Below are 17,248 nucleotides of genomic sequence, written 5' to 3'. Positions count from 1 at the left end.
TTTTTTTTTTTTTTTTTTTTTTTTTTTTTTTTTAATTTTTTTAATTTTTTAATTTTTTTTTTTTTTTTAAATATCAGGTATACACGTGCTCGCCATCCCGAACCCTCCTCCCTCCCCCCTCCCCACACCATCCCCCCGGGCCGTCCCAGCGCACCAGTCCCAAGCATCCAGCACCGTGCACCGAACCCGGACTGGCACCCCGCCTCACACATGACACTTCACATGCCTCAATGCCACTCCCCCAAATCCTCCCACCCTCTCCCTCCCCCACAGAGTCCACAAGACAAAACTTTTGTATTAAATGAACACTCAAAGGTTTAACTTGGTAGCTGGTGTGCCTGTGTGCTCAGTTGCTAAGTCCTGTCTGACTCTTTACAACCCCATAGAATGTAGCTCACAAGGCTCCTCTGTCTGTGAGATTTCCCAAGCAAGAATACTGCAGTGAGTTACCATTTCCTTCTCCAGGGCCTCTTTCTGATCCAGGGATCAAACGTGCACCTCCTACATTGGCAGGCAGATTTTTTTTTTTTATCACTGAGCCACCAGGGAAGCTCCTTGGTAGCTGGAATACTCAAATAATTGCTTAAGCTATTTTAAAAATCCTGTATGTTGAATGGTCTGCAACACATTATCTGATTATCCTTAAAAGCAAAACAAATATTCATCCTCTGAATGTCAATTTAAGTGTTTGAAACTACCGGAAGTTAATCAGATTCATATCTGATAAATATGGGAGGGCTATCAAAATGAAAAATCACGATTTTAATGAAAAAAATATCAAAGGGGGATATGAAACAGTTTCGTGAACTGAATGCAAAAGTGAAATTAGTTTCAGAATTATTTGAACAATGGACATCGTAATTACATAAGTTTTCAAGTTACTACTGAATTTTGTTTTATTGATTTTAAGTCACCATTTGCTTTCCTATTGCATACTGATGCATCTTAAAATCAATATAAAGCTTTGGTCAGAGATTAGTTGATAGTCATCTTTCTTTCTTTCTTAGCATTTTCTAATCAGTGCATTTTTAGATCAGTGGTGTCTTAGGCTTGATGAAATGTAGTATTTTTCAGCATAAGGACTCTCATTAAAATGTTTTGCCATATTTGTTGACAAGTCAGTTCCTTTAGTTAAGTCATCCCATAAAATGAAAAGCAAATATTGTGCTTCCACATGAAAACACATGATTTATTGGAAAATAGTATCTAGAAAAAGATTCTTTCCAAGGAGACAGATTCCCCAATACTAGCAATTATAAGCCTGTGACTTTTATTCACAAATGTTCTTTTACACCATGGTTGTAAGTAGTCTACGGACAAATACAAGTTGCTTTCACTACAGAAACATGTATAAATGGTGTTACCCCAAATGCAGTTCAGTAAATAGGCTATGTTAGTCCCCTGAGAAACACTGCTTAATAGGTCACAATGATAAGCCCTAAGATCAACTCATAACCTATTACACAGAAATTCACTCACTGAATGAATCATCCCGTCCACAGCAGTCTTAGTAACGCACGTTATGGTGGCCAGCATGGAGTTGTTTCCCAATTCCTCAGCGCCATGCATGGTCTCCAGGCAGAAGGCCTGGGGGTGGTCTAGCTCAGGTCTCTCTATCCGAGGTGGCCGCACTGACAGGGGGTTGGGAGGATGCTTTCTTCTCCCACTCCACTTGTGCTGGGACTCAGTTTCCCTGGGGCCCCACTTCCTGTCCACCAGGAGGGCGAAGCTGTCCTTACACTCCCTTACATTTTAGAGCCAAGGGAATGGAATGATTTAACCTCGCTTAAAGATCTTTTGAGTAAAAAGAGGGCATGAGGAAGAAAGACGGCAATGAAGAGTCAGAGAAGTGAGTTACAAAAACTGACAACAGCCTTAAGAAAGTCTATGGAGTTGGCATTAGGTAGACCTTTTTAAATAGATAACTTTATAAACAGTTTTGGATACTAGTTAAGAGTATGCTGCTGCTGATAAGTCGCTTCAGTCGTGTCCGACTCTGTGCGACCCCATAGACGGCAGCCCACCATGCCCCCCCATCCCTGGGATTCTCCAGGCAAGAACACTGGAGTGGGTTGCCATTTCCTTCTCCAATGCATGAAATGAAAAGTGAAAGTGAAGTCGCTCAGTTGTGTCCGACCCTCAGCGACCCCATGGACTGCAGCCCACCAGGCTCCTCCGTCCATGGGATTCTCCAGGCAAGAGTACTGGAGTGGGGTGCCATTGCCTTCTCCGAGTTAAGAGTATAGACTCTGGAAAATGAGTTCCATCCTGGGGTCCACTATTATATAACTGTGTGACCTTGGACAGGTTATTTAATCAAGTTGTGCCTCAATTTTCTCATTAGGAGAATGGGGGTTGTTGTAAGGTGTGTGTGTGTAACCCCTACATATGTTCAATATCAAATGATCACTAGTTCTTTACTACCTTTATCAAATCTATAAAGATAGTGTTTACATAATTTGCTTTCTCTCTTATTAAACTACTTCTCACCGAGATGTTAATAATTAATATATTATCCCTCCTACAAATATCTACAATTTAAAAGAGGATGCACAGGAAGGCAATCCTTACTTCAGAGGTTAAGGAAGTTGCTACTGGTGGAATTTCAGACATCAACACTAATCCAACTGGGAAAATATTAGATGATACCTCCTAAACATAGCTACTCAATAAGATTCCTCCCCCGTCCCAGTTAGGGATGGTGTGTATCTCTGAACCTATGTAAGTTGTATGTCACTTTTTAAAAAATTCTTTTATTCATATACATGTGTCATTTTTCAGAGAAAACAATCAGTTTTCATTGGATTTCAAAAGGAACATAAACTAAAAATAATTAACAATCCTTGCTCTCCATGCAGCCTTAGTGCTTAAATCCTGATTCTCTGTCCGTATATAAGAAGTGCCCTTCTAGCCCAACACATGTGTGTATACACGCGTGTGCACACACACACTCACACACACACACTCACACACACACACACACTCACACACACACACACACAAAGGGTGGCAGCAGCAGCTTTACTCTGGAAACATCTCTTGAAGGTTCCAAAGGAAAAAGGCACATAAAACATTTCTCCCTTTAAGGTCTAAGCAGATAGATTCACAGATTTAGCTTTGATCATTGTTAAAACATTTTCTTCCATTATCCTTTTATTATCTATGCTGTTTATTATTCTTCTCCCTCTAATGAAAAAAAAAAGTTTAGAATAAAGAGAAAAGTATAAAGAAGAGAATACAAATTACTCGAAATCTTGCCAATCAAGACAACCACATTCAGTTATTTTTCTATTTTTATGCAAATCAAAATATACACAATTTGTTAAATACATGGAATTACTGGTCTTTTATCATCGTTTTTTACCTATCATAAACATTTTCCTCCATTGTTAAATGTTCTTGAAAGCATGGTGTTAAAGATACCTTACTCACTATTTTTGTGCTGTTAACGTCACCAGTTCATTAAAGCTGTATGTTTGTTTCTCTAGTTTGTTATCACTGTAAATAAAGCTATGGTTAATACTTTGTACACAGGCATCAAGTACACCTCTGATTATGTATTTGAAACAAATTTCTAGAAGTGGAATTTCTGGGTCAAAAATTTTAATTGTTTTTCTTATTTATGACTCTGGGTTGCTTATTTCTCATTTATTAATATTATTATGTCTTCATTAAAAGAAAAGTTTAATCACATTTCTAACATTTCTAACCTTATAATTTGTAAGTTTTCAAATACTTGAAGAAAATTCATATAAATGTCAAAACCAAGTCCCTTTCTTCTTAAAGCACACACATACAGCTAACATATGCTTATTCAGAAAGACAAAATCAGCAATGTATCAACATTTTGACTGCTGAGACAAGAAATACTTATTCTAACTGAACACTGCACCTCAGGAGGAATTTCCTCCTTTTAACCACTGGGTGTCCCCTGAATCCTATTTTTAAAGTTAGGCAGGTATCACCAGATCCTATCTAACAAATAGTTCAGCAATCTCTCATCATATAGCTGGTACAAGGAACCCTCATTATTTTTTTAATGCAATATTTTAAAAATTAGTCATTCAACTTTCTTGTCAGCTTTCATTTTTCTGGGAAAGAGATGCATGGTTTCAGACTTGACTGAGTAAACTCAGTGTTTTAAGAAGGTAAGCAGGAAAAAAAAAAAGTAACAATATTGCATTCAGAGAAGTAATTTTTATCCCAAGCACTCAGTGAAACCAAAATTGGAATGTGAACATGAGATCACTTTAGCTCTCTGTTTCCTGTACAAAAAGTGTTTTCTTTGAAACTGTACTTTGCAGACTTCAGAGTGATATATTTCTGGAAGGTGCTGAAGTCCAAACATTACGTACTTTGAGCTCAAATTAGATCGCTTAGGAATCAGAGACTTGATTTGAAAAATAAAGAGAACAGGGGTGCCCACCTTAATGTGAAAAACCAACAACGAAGCCCACAGTCCTAATGATTAAGATAAACATATGTGTAGAATTCATTTCTGAGCTCTTCCCAAATCATGTCTTTCTTATTTGATATTGGTCAATTGATAAATGAATCCATTTACCTATAAACACCTGGCAAGCAATCCAAGAAATCTGTACCATGTGACACATGGCAACACTTATCTCTTTCTGTGTAGATAAACACTGATTTAAACTTTTTCTTTTCTTTTGTTTTATCTGATGCTCACTATAAAGGCACGTACACTGGAGGAAAAGAGTCATCGGTGCCAAATCTCCACTGACTCAGCAGCCTCTGGCTCGTAACAGAAATAGCTCTCAAGTGAACCGACGATATCCCAGTCTCCAAACAAGAAAGCTCCCTCAGCCCCCAGTCCCGGGTCTATCCTCAGCCTAGGTGCTCCTTCCAGCCTTCCCACCCATGACCTGGCAACATCCAGGCTCCCCCACCCCTTTTGTTGCTGCTTCTTTGACTCGTTCACTGGTGTCTCCTTCCTACCTACTTCAGGCAGCCATTTATTAACATTTGCTTTTAGTTTCTCTCTTCTTTCTCCCTACTCGCTTCTTCAATAATTTCAACCAAGAATTTTGGCAGTGAGGGTTAAAAAGGAAGATGGAATGGAAGCTTGAGCAGCTTCAAACGAAATATTTTAAAATAGTTCATGATGAGGAAGACTAAACTGAAATGTCATCTAAAGAGGAGTCATTAAATAAGGAGTAAAAAGAAAAAAAAAAGAATGGGATGCGACTTAGTGACTCAAAAACAACAATAACAAAAGGAATGAGGGAAGAGTTAAGAAACGAGGTCCTAGGAGAAGTAGGAAGAAATAGGGTTTGCATTTTTGCATTTCTCCCTTGCAACCAAAGCCTCCCCATCTGGTCCAATGACTCCTTGAAACCACAGTGCCCTCAATGTGCTTCAGAGCCACGCTGTCCCCAGGACATGGAGACAGGAGACGGCTGAGGGATGGGGTGGGGTGGGCAGGCATTTCAAAAAGAAAAGGAAATGAGAAAGGAAAAAAAGGAAGAAAAGCTCATATTTTCCAGGAACTGCATTATGAGATCTGTAAGAATTATCTGTGTTACTCGAAAAGTGCTCAGAAGACCACCGTCAGAAGAGTCACCTGAGTGACTGGGAAAAATACCGAAAGCCTGATCTCACCCTGATCTGGGCCCAGGAGTCTGAATTTTTCATACTATGTCCAGGTGATTCACAGGCATGCTTAAACTTGAGAAATATTGCATAATCTCATGTAATGTCCTAGGAGATGAGGAACAAAGTTTAAAATAAATTTTTATGATACTAACAAATTGATGCTTTTGAACTGCGGTGTTGGAGAAGACTCTTGAGGGTCCCTTAGGCTGCAAGGAAATCCAACCAGTCCATCCTAAAGGAAATCAGTCCTGAGTGTTCATTGGAAGGACTGATGCTGAAGCTGAAACTCCAATACTTTGGCCACCTGATGTGAAGAGCTGACTCATTTGAAAAGGCCCTGATGCTGGGAAAGATTGAAGGTGGGAGGAGAAGGGGATGACAGAGGATGAGCTGGTTGGATGGCATCACTGACTCAATGGACATGAGTTTGGGTAAACTCTGGGAGTTGGTGATGGACAGGGAGGCCTGGCGTGCTGCAGTCCATGGGGTCACAAAGAGTTGGACACGACTGAGCAACTGAACTGAACTGAAATGAACAGCGCTCTATACATTTACTAAGGGTTCTGTAATAATGCGGATTGAAATATAAAAGACTAATTTATGATGTCAACTTGCTAAGAGATTTTGACTTCACAAGTGAACTGTTTTTGGAAGGTCTTAACAAGTTATTATGTACATTGGTATATGATAAAATACTACTGACTTTATGACAAGAATCATACATATTCAGTCCTTAAATGATAAAGGTTTCTTGCTGTGGGCACAATTTTAGGTCATCCTCCCTTCTGAATCAGTCATTCCATTATCTTTTAGAAGCTAATAAAGTCTAGAGAGAAGACTGAAAAAGATATAAATGTTAAAACAGTGTATTTCAGGATTAATATTTAATTGATTTGTCCCTCGGGTTTCCAGGACTTAAGATCTATTCTAAAGCCAAGAAATGTAACTTCTATTCAATTCCTTTGATTTTTTTTTTAACTTTTATTCTAATTCCCTATGCTATAAGGTATAGTCTTCAGAGACAATTTTGGTAGGACCTAAGATCTTACGCAGTTAGGCTCATTACTCTGAAGTGCAATAATAACTATTTTTATTAGTCACTCACTACTACTTAGATAACATTTTGTATATCACAGATTCTTAATTTAACAGCAAATTATTTTCATGTTCTTGGTTACAGAGGGACTGTATTTTCTAGCAACTGGCATATATTTTTGGGTGTTAACAGAGTTGTTTTGAAACAAAGAAAGACTACTAAGCTTAATGAACTACCAAACTTCCTTCCTTTTTTAATGGGAAAGGCTTGGCAATATATAGTCAACAAAAGAATTTGAGTCCTGGCTCTAAAGCAATAAGGGGCTTACCTTTATTGCCAAACAAGTTCTCCTCATTGGCTAGTAAAAGTAATAACAGTAGTAATAATAATAACCGTGATAGCAGCTAACACCGTCGCATGTCCCAGGCACTGTTCTAGACACTTCATTTGCTTGGTCTCATTGATCTTCACATAAACTCATGTAGAACCTATCGCTGTCTCCATGGACACATGAGAAAGGTACCCTTAGGGAGGCAAAGGAATCTGCCTAAGAACACCCAGCTAGGAGGTTGCAGAGCTGGGGACAAGTCCACACACTGGGACTCCAGGGCCTGCTCTCAGCAACTACAGAGTGCTGCCTCTTTAGGCACCGTGGACTGGGGGCGGGCTAACTGGGGAGCTTTTCAGCGCTCCCACGGCACATGAGAAAGAAGATGCTCTTACAGTGGTCTCAAGACGGCAAAGAATTTTTGTCCTGAATTTGAGAAACTCCCTGTGTTTTTCTCAGAATTCAACCTGAAAACATGTCTTCCGATAAACAGGCTGTTTGAATGGCTACATAATGGCTGGTATTCTAACCGTAGGTTTTGACCTTAAATCCATAGATGGCTGGCGAAGACCCATATGGCAGGCTCCACGTAAGAAAACACAAACTCTATTACGTGCGTACACAAGTATCAGGCGCTGAGGCGCAAGCAGTACCTAAAGCACGTCATGAACACACGCACAGAACGAGGCACACGCACCGGAAACCAGTCAGAGAAATTCCAGAAAAGAGGCGACATGGAATGCTCCTGAAGCCCTACACCTCAAGCCCTTCTGGTGAAACTCATGAGGAGCTACACACAGTTAATAAACAGAACAGAGTCCGCAGTGAAGGCCTACTTCACAGGTTATACCCGAAGGAGGCTAGAAAAGGGGAGACTGGATTCAAGACGTGAAAGAGAGTCATTAGGAGACCACTCCGGGAATTGCTACTACAAAATAATCTCGACAGCAGTTTTCTAATCATCTTCTCACAGAAGAGGCTGGAATTTGACTCAACAACAAAGGAAGTCAGGGAATTGCCAAAACTGAGGTAAAATCTCCACCCTGACAGTAACTGAGCAGGACCCTGTGGAGGCTTCCCGGAAAAGACCACCTCCCACCCCCTCACCACATCCTCCACTGCCTCTGGTTTGCAGAAAAACTTTGGCCTCCTAGGCCTTGCCTGAGTTCCAAAAAAAGACATTTAATCAGATAAGTGAGAAGAAGGAAAACAGTCAAGAAAGATGCCGTTTTCCTGAAGACTGAGACAGTAAATCTCATAAAATGATACACTACAAGAAGAAAATTTCAGAAGACTGTCTGCATCCTTAATAGGAAACGAGATGACATTGCCCCCGTGAAAGCCAGGTAGAGAGCCACAGACACAGAGAAGATGGAGATGGGAAAATAACAGAGTGAAACAGAGAGAGAGGGCAGGAAGACTGGATTAGAGAGGGGTACAATGCAACAGGGGAAAAGGCAAAATTTAAACCTGTATTGGAAGTTTCAAGGAGCAGAATTTAAATGACAGAAATAAAAATATGGGGGATAAAGTTCAGAAACTCTAGCAGAATACAAAGGTGAAGGTCAAAGAGAAAACTGAGGCAGGTGCCTAATGAATGTCTGATCTCAGAACTATATGTATGGTTAAAAAGAAACTGAAATAAGACCGATAATTACATAATAGACACTCTAGGAAAAAATTAATAGAAAAACACACATGTAGGCACATCCTGGCAATTTTTTAAATTGTAAGAATAAAAGAAAAAGAAATCACAAATGCACCAAAGCAGGAAAAACAAGTTCTCTAAAAATAAATAACAATTAGGCTGCCTCAGACATCTTTTCTATAGCACAAAAAGTCAGAAAACTATGGAGCAACAGGTAGAATATTTTAAGGGAACAGAACTGTTACCCCAAAACATACAATTTTGTAGTAGCACCTTGTGTGAGGCCAGCAGAAAAGCATGCTGAGATCCACACAGATGCAGAAAATCACCATCCATATGCCTTCATTGAAAAATAAATTATCTTAAAAATATTTTAGTTAATTGGAAAATAATAAAAATTTAGAATTAAAAAAAATTGGAAACTGCAATTGAAAAGGATTTTGGAACTTCCTTTAGCGAGTTTAGCCTTTCAAATCGGACACCCAGCAGAGTTCTGGATCTCCAGATAATACAGATGGGGACTGCCCTTGGGGCACATTTTCAGAGTTGCCTCCTTCTTGGCACTGGGACATGAACTTGTCGAGCACAATCAAGTCCCCACAATTAAAGTGGACAAGAGATTGTAATGACTTAACACCCCCTAAAATAACATTTGCTGTGGCACTTTTCCAGAATTTGCTAAGGACGGCTTTATCACTTGTTGGCAGGAACACTGTCCCAGAAAACTTGTTAACAAGAAACTTGTTTTCCTCTCTCAAACACACAGCACCAAATAATAACCAGATTAAATATTATGTGAAATGCCAAGGTACTTAAATACGATTTTCTATGTATTTAAAAGTGGAAGTGTTAGTCGCTCGGTCATGTCCGACTCTTTGTGACCTCATGGGTTGTAGCCCACCAGGCTCCTCTAGTGGGCTCCATGTCTGTGGAATTCTCCAGGCAAGAACACTGAAGTGGGTTGCCATTCCCTTCTCCAGGGGATCTTCCCAACTCGGTGGGACCAGCATCTTTTACATCTCCTGCTTTGGCAGGCAGATTCTTACCACTAGCGCCACCTGGAAAACCCCATGTATTTAAAAGCCACACACAATGATGACTCCTCTCAACTGGAAAATATTTATCTATCACAAAGCACATTGTTTATCATCTTTAGTCTAGGCCCTTTTAGTCTAGTAATGTTCCTTTGTTATCTCAGCTTAAACATAAAATATGGCTTCCCTGGTGCCTCAGATGGTAAAGAATCTGCCTGCAATGCAAGACACCCAGGTTAGATCCCTGGGTTGGGAAGATCCTCTGGAGAAGGGAATGGTTACCCATCCCAGTATTCCTGCCTGGAGAATTCCATAGACAGAGGAGCCTGGTGGACTGTGGTCCATGGGATCGCAAAGAGTAGGACAAGACTAAGTGACTAACATGAACACACATAGAAAAAAGATGAAGGAAAATACTCAAAGATAGAAATAGTGGCCATTTCTGTAGGGCTGGAATTCTAGATGACAGTGTTTATTTCTTTAAAATTGTTGATACCTTCTAAATTTTCTTTAGAAGAAACATATTGAAATACGTTTCTATAATGATATGTAAGAGTTGCATCATTATTTAAAAGCTACGAAAATCAGTATATATAATAACTATGAACATATAATATCATCACAATGATTTGAGAGTACACACAAAATTTTGTAGCAGCAGTGATAACTTAAGTGGTAAGACAGGGTAAATACTTTTGCTTTTCACAAGTACATATTACTTTTGCAATTAAAAAAGACTAATCTCATCAAGAGAAAAAATATGTTAGAAAGAAATTTTAAAATGTTGGAGTAATTCATGGACTTTAGAAGCAGGAGAGGTAAACACACTGAGGGAAAGAATACCACGAAAGCTGTTATGGTACAGAGAATTTATCAAATACCTTCAAGGAGCAGTTTAGACTCTATACATCTCCCTTTCTTTACCTATAAAAATATATCCATCATTAAATCTGAAGTCCTTAAAACAGGCTCTGTGAGATCGTGTGCATCCCATGTCTTAAATTCTATTTCTCAGGACGTCACGGAAATATGCTGCTAAGATGCTCACACTCCCCCAGGGTGGTCAGATGTGTCAGTCAAACACTTTAAATAGATTTGATTGCAGGTTTGGAAAGACAACTTTGTTCCACTGTATTTAAAGGTGCTGCTAAATGTTTTCATTTTTCTCTTTCCTACTCTGTAGTCATTTTATCTTTGGTTTTTTTAGTCCATTCAACTTTTGGTCTTACAGTTCCTCTACACCTGAGAAGAACTTAAGTTCTTAACAATTGTCACAAAAAACAAAACATACATTTTCAAAGAAACTTACTCAACTCCATCCTCAAGCATTTATACTGCAAATGCAACATGACAAATGATATTTTAGTTGCAATAGTCTATTAAAATAACTGCAGACATCCTAGGATCACTTAGTGGGTGTATAGGAGTAATATTCAAGATAAATAAAAACCATTTATGGCAGCAGAAGAGAAAGAACTCTGAAATTCACACAGCTGCATTCATCCCCAGGTAGTTTTGCCTATGACAATATCATAATGGTTCTTGTCTGATCCTAATCATTTTCAATCCTGGTTAAATCTTCCCGAAGCCCTTCTCTGTACCCTTTTTCTTGCACCTCCAAATGAAAGGCACTGGAGAAGTATCCCTGAGCAGAGAAAGCACATTTTCAAACTGACTTTATTTCAAAGGCCTGGCTTAGTCCTTGGAAGCTTAACTAGTATGTTTGCATATGCTTGGGGACAACAAGCTGTTTACTCTTTGGAGGTAGATGCTAGTTTGAAAATGGATAACCAAACCCCCCCAATAAGCTTCTTAATCTTACTTCTTGTTCAACAGAACAGCAGATAAGAAAGCATTTGTGCGAAAGAATCAGTTTTAGGAAATCTTTCCCTAGTAATCTGAAGACGATAGTAACTGGTTGTAGATGGTAGGCAGGGCAGATGACAAGTCCAGACTGCACGTGGTTTTATAATCACGAACATAGAGTAAAAATAATGCCTAATGGATGATTTCCTTGAATTGTCTCCAGGGCCATAATATGTCATCCATGACATACGGAATGAGAGACTCCTTGGAGACAGACTACATTAGAAATATAACTAGACCACTAGATGATTCAACTTACACATCCGTCCACCCTATCAAATAGATACGGGCAGAATTTGGCGAGATAATAAGCAGTCTTCAGTCTCAGGCTATCTGAACCTCTGCAGTGATTTATGTCACGGGAGCAGGGCGAAGCCTGGCTCTCCTCTCTGTCAGCCAGCTGGGGTGGAGCAGAACAGACCCAGATGACCAGGTTCTGGCACAAACGCAAGAGCTGTGAATCTGAATTTCCCAGACGTGTTATGAAACAAAGTCAGACTTGCTTCAACTGCTGATAAAGAAAAGAAAAATTCTTTCTTTCTTCTCCTGAGATGGAAGCTTAGCCTTTCACTTTCAAAGAACTGCAAGCACAGTCATCACACAGACACAGAAGTCTTGAATTCTCCTCTGATTGTACTGATAACAGGACTCCTTATCAATTTTCCCAAGCCCTTTATAAAAATGAAAATGAGGCATTTTATAGTCCAGATATTAAAAGAGATCTAACACTGGGGGAGCAGCTGCTGCCTTAACCAATGATATCTGTACATTCAAGACATAACATTTAAGCTTCCACATAAAAACGTAATTGTTGAGAATAATCCTCTAAGATCTAGGATTCTTAGAATTAGGTCACTATCCACTTGATTGAACTGGAAGATTTCCTTTCTTGTGCAAATGTTTTCAACTTGATTAATATTAACATAAAGAATAACATCTAAAAACATTATTTCCTGATCTGGACAATAAAGAGACACTATAGTTGTCTCTTTATTCAACAGGAAACCTATTTGGTAGATAACTTATCTGGGAAGATATTTAAAGAGAAGGATTGATAGGGGAACTGAGTGATATTAGGTACATAGATCTTCATGCTAGTAAAAGTTGGCTTGTTCTCATGGAAAAAAAGTTTAAATAATTTAACTAAGAGCCAGGATAAAACCTTAATAAAAGTTTATTTTTACTTTGTAAAGAAAATTTTCTTCCATAGAAACAAAAATATTCACTGCAGATTTGCATGGTAAGAAATAATCTAAATTATATTGACTTGGGTGTTGGTAATGGAAACAATAGTAGACAGCTGAGGACTAAACCTTCGTGCAGAATTCATAGCAAGATCTAGTCATAATGGCTCCCTTCATACTGAATATACAGAAATATATGGACTATTTCAAAACTGCAGAAAATAAGCAGAAAGAGAAGCTAGATTTCTGGAAGCATGTTAATAAGAGAGAAAAACCAAAATGGTTACTCTATGCTTTTTAAATTTCCAGGTACCTTTCAGGACCTGGCTCTTTTACAAACTGGGATGAATGATGATAATTATTTCTACTGAATGAAGATGAATATTCCATTGAGATTTAAAATGTAAAAAGCAGCAAAAGGAAGCAAGCCTAGGACCCTCTCAGAGGCTAGCACTTTCACACGACCCATTCATGGAGACCAGACGATGCTGATAGTGAACATAATGGGGTATCGTTCAGTGAAAGGAGAAATTCACGGACTCAAAGACAACCCATCTGAAAGTGAGGCTTGCTTTCACTAGTATTTCCACAGGATGGAACCAAATAAAAATAGTCTTTTTCTCTCCCTTTTGTTTGTGAACCTGAATGACTGGTTTAGTCTAGGTTATCACTGTTCTTTCACAATGACTCTCATAAAAAAAGATTTCCTTTTCAACAGTAGCATTTGGTTTCCCTTCTGTATGTTTTTGTTCAAAAAAAAAAAAAAAACAGAAAAAACAGTTAAGATTCACCAATTCCTATAGAGACAACACCCTAAATAACTGAGTTCTCCTAAATGAAAACTATTTCTGGAGGAAATAGTTCCTCTCTGAGGAACACTTTATTTATTTTAATGATTTCCACTTACAGCATTGAAGCAGCTCTTAGTTAAAACTAAATTTGCCAACATTTTAGTAGGAGATATTTGCTACCTCATTATTTATTTCATGATAGAATTCACAATTTAAAAACAGGAGAAAATGAAAATTCAGTATTGTAGAAATTACCTCATCTGATCCTTTCTTTTCTCCTGACTTGGAAGGCGATCCACTGGTTTTTCCACTGACATGCTGTAAAAATATTAAAAGAGATAACGTTTAATAGAGGGAGGTGATACAAGATTATATAATAGTGACTTTAATCCCAAAGGGCTAAATACACAGACTGTAAAAACAAGGACACCTTTAATCTTCCTCCTGAGAACTGTTAATAATTCTCCATTGACATAGGTGGCCTTCAAAAATAAAGGGAAGCTATAGACATTTATTTGGGATGCAGAAAGTAAGTCTGTAATTAACCAGACATAGATCTGATGGTGGTGCCAAGGCGGCATCTCGTCTCCTACAAAATGCCTCCTGGAATTTCAAAGCCCAAATTGCCAGCATAGGCGACATTTGGCTCCTCATGGAGATGAGATGTCTGAGGACCATGTTGAGCTGAAGCCATTACTTAAGCCTCAGTTCAGCATAAACTCAAGGGAGGAAATTCTCTGGAGTTCTGTCTACTTACCAAAACAGAAAGATAAAGCGTGCATTGGGAACCCCATACCTCCAACGTTCATTATTTATGGCTTTAGGATTTCATTATGTCCTAAATCAGAATTATTTTTCTCACAAGAACACTGGTGATGAATGGGAGTATTTTTGCATGCATGCTGGGCTGCTTCAGTCATGTCTGACTCTTTGCGACCCTATGGACTGCAGCCAGGAAGGCTCCTCTGTCCATGGGATTCTCCAGGCAAGAACACTGGAGGGGATTGCCATGCCCTCCTCCAGGGGATCTTCCCAACCCAGGGAGCCAATTCGAATGCTTCTCTGACATCTCCTGCGTTGGCAAGGAAGTATTTTTATGTGGTATATAAAAGTGTCAAGTAGTTTACACGCTATTTGGTTTGATAAGAAAAGAAGCCATGAACATTATTGTACTTTTTAAAATATTTATTTTATTTATTTTTGGTGGCGTTGGGTCTCAGGTGAGGTGTGTGGCCTCTCTAGTTGCTGGGGTGGTGCTTAGTCGCCCCACAGTATGTGGGATCTTAGTTCCCCCATCAGGGATCAAACCCTCACCCCCTGCACTGAAAGGCAGACTCCCAACCACTGGACCATCAGGGAAGTTCTCATTCTTGAATTTTTTTGAGAAATGAAAATATTTTATGTTCCTGAAAATTAGGGACAAAAAATTATTTCTTATACAAGTGGGATACGCAAGAAAGTGGGAAAAGGAACCTAAATATAAGAAAATGAAAAGCTCACTATTGGGTCTTAGCCCAATCATCTTTAGTTACATTGAAACATAAAACCCCATCATGTTCCCTAAAGTGGAATCAAAACCTGGATATGCATGTCACTCAAGTTATTCAAATTAAAAAGAATGGCAATAACAGTAATAATAGTAATAATAATGTTTATCATTTTTTATTACTTACAGGAACTTTCATATATATTTTTATCTGATACAAAAAAAGATGCTCACGTGAGTTCATGGATTAAAAAAAATTAAGAATAAAAGTCATGTGATGCGCTTTTCACAAAAAGATACACCCAGTAAATGAGAAAAGCTTGCAAAGCTGGTTTTCTGACAGCAAATCTATTGTCTCTATACTATGATAAGAGCTTCCCTGATGGCTCAGTCGGTAAAGAATCTGCCTGCAATGTAGGAGACCTGGGTTTGATCCCTGGGTTGGAAAGATCCCCTGGAGAAAGAAATGGCAACCCACTCCAGTATCCTTGCTTGGGAAATCCAGTGGACAGAGGAGCCTGACAGGCTATACTCTGTGGGATCAAAAGAGTTGGACATGACTTACCAACTATATCACACATACTATGATAAATAAAACAAGATAATATTTCTTTAAATCATATCAACAGATATTTTTGTAAAATAAGAAGGCTAAGCAATATTAGACATGTGCGGTAGTTCTTTGTATAAAAACTATAAATAAATCACTTTCACAAATGGAAAACTTTCCCCCAAACAGAAACCTCTCATGAATTTCTGCCCACAGAAAAGCAGGCAGACTGCAGTAGCTTGGTGAATGAAGCTCTCTACAGGGCTTGTTTCGCCCAGATGACCTAGTCAAGAGTTTGCCCACCCCTGGAGAAGGAAATGGCAACCCACTCCAGTATTCCTGCCTGGGAAACTTCATGGACAGAGGAGGGGGTGGTGGTTTAGTCACTAAGGTGTGTCCTGCTCATGCGACCCCATGGACTATAGCTCACCGGGCTCCTCTGTCCATGGGATTCTCCAGGCAATACTGGAGCAGGTTGCCATTTCCTTCTCCAGGGGATCTTCCCGACCCAGGACTTGAACCCAGATCTCCTGCATTGCAGGAAGATTCTTTACCAACTGAGCTACAAGGGAAGCACAGACAGAGGAGTATAGCGGGCTATATTCCATAGGGTCACAAAAGAGGTGGACACAACCTAGCAACAACAAAAATGTTCATGTTTACATTTACAACATTATTTATAATTGTCAAGACATGGAAGCAACCTGTATCCATCAACAGATGATGAATAAAGAAGATGTGGTGTGTGTTTTTAAAAAAAAGAGTTTGTCCACAGTTGAGAGCAATAGCTATTGAGTAATTAATGAATCTTGAAAAAACAAGAGCCATTTAAAAGCCCACATATATATGTCAGAGCTAGATGGCCATTGATAAGCTTTAAGAATAATAGGTGAGCAAAAGAGAAGAATTATTCAGTGTTTGGAGAGAGAATTTGAGAGGGATGGGTCTACATGACACAAATTTATTCAATTTGTCTCCTTTCAGAACTGGTAAATTTAGAACCATGATATCAAATTCATTTTTATCACCAATTCTATATATTTTTCAGATTAGATATAGGTAATATCTAGTCACAACAATACCCACTGTTTGAGCATACACACTGAACATACAGCCTCATTTACTTTTAGGAAGTATGATTACTCCATTTTAGAAATGTGCTTACTCGCTGAGTCGTGTCCGACTCTTTGTGACCCCGCGGTCTGTAGCCCACCAGGCTCCTCCATGGGATTCTTCAGGCAAGAATACTGGAGTGGGTTGCCATTTCCTCCTCCAGGGGATCTTCCCAACCCAGGGACTGAACCCGCATCTCCTGAGTCTTCTGCATTGGCAGGCGGATGCTTTGCACTAGCACCACGTGTGAAGTTCCATTTTAGAAATGAGAATACAGACACACAACTCGCTCTTGTCTTGGGCAAGGCTCCATGCTCTCCGCAAGGTCCCATTTCGGTTCTTGCTCAGGTGGGAAACATACATTACGATCTACCCTACAGTAAACACGCAGACAGCCTTTTCTCTTTAAAATAAAGGTAGATAGATATCTTACTATAAAACGTTTATAAAGTTGATTCCCTGGTATTTCAAAATTGCAGTCCTCCAGATTAACCAACATCATCAGTTACTTGCTTCCACTGAAATGCTCAAAATCTCTCACAATTACACAGTTTCCAAATAATAGTTTGAGAGGGATATATATATATATATATAAA

General features: G+C 39.0%; 1 protein-coding gene across 4 annotated transcripts in view; it reads right to left on the bottom strand.

The window, feature by feature from the left end:
• CAST (calpastatin) overlaps positions 1-17,248 on the bottom strand; it is a 188,348-nt gene that overhangs the window by 103,235 nt on the left and 67,865 nt on the right. For all 4 annotated transcript variants that reach the window (XM_010831956.1, XM_010831953.1, XM_010831955.1 and 1 more), the window contains exon 2: positions 13,759-13,821. Coding sequence is in view for 3 of the 4 variants with exons in the window: in XM_010831953.1 (XP_010830255.1) it covers positions 13,759-13,821 (63 nt within the window). In the remaining variant the exon portion in view is untranslated. The remainder of the gene's footprint in view (positions 1-13,758; positions 13,822-17,248) is intronic.

Source organism: Bison bison, unplaced genomic scaffold (assembly GCF_000754665.1).
Source record: "Bison bison bison isolate TAMUID 2011002044 unplaced genomic scaffold, Bison_UMD1.0 scf7180017864533, whole genome shotgun sequence".
NCBI classification, from domain to species: domain Eukaryota; kingdom Metazoa; phylum Chordata; class Mammalia; order Artiodactyla; family Bovidae; genus Bison; species Bison bison.
The sequence above is the reverse complement of the archived record's forward strand: the minus strand, read 5'-3'. Positions and strand labels throughout refer to the sequence as shown.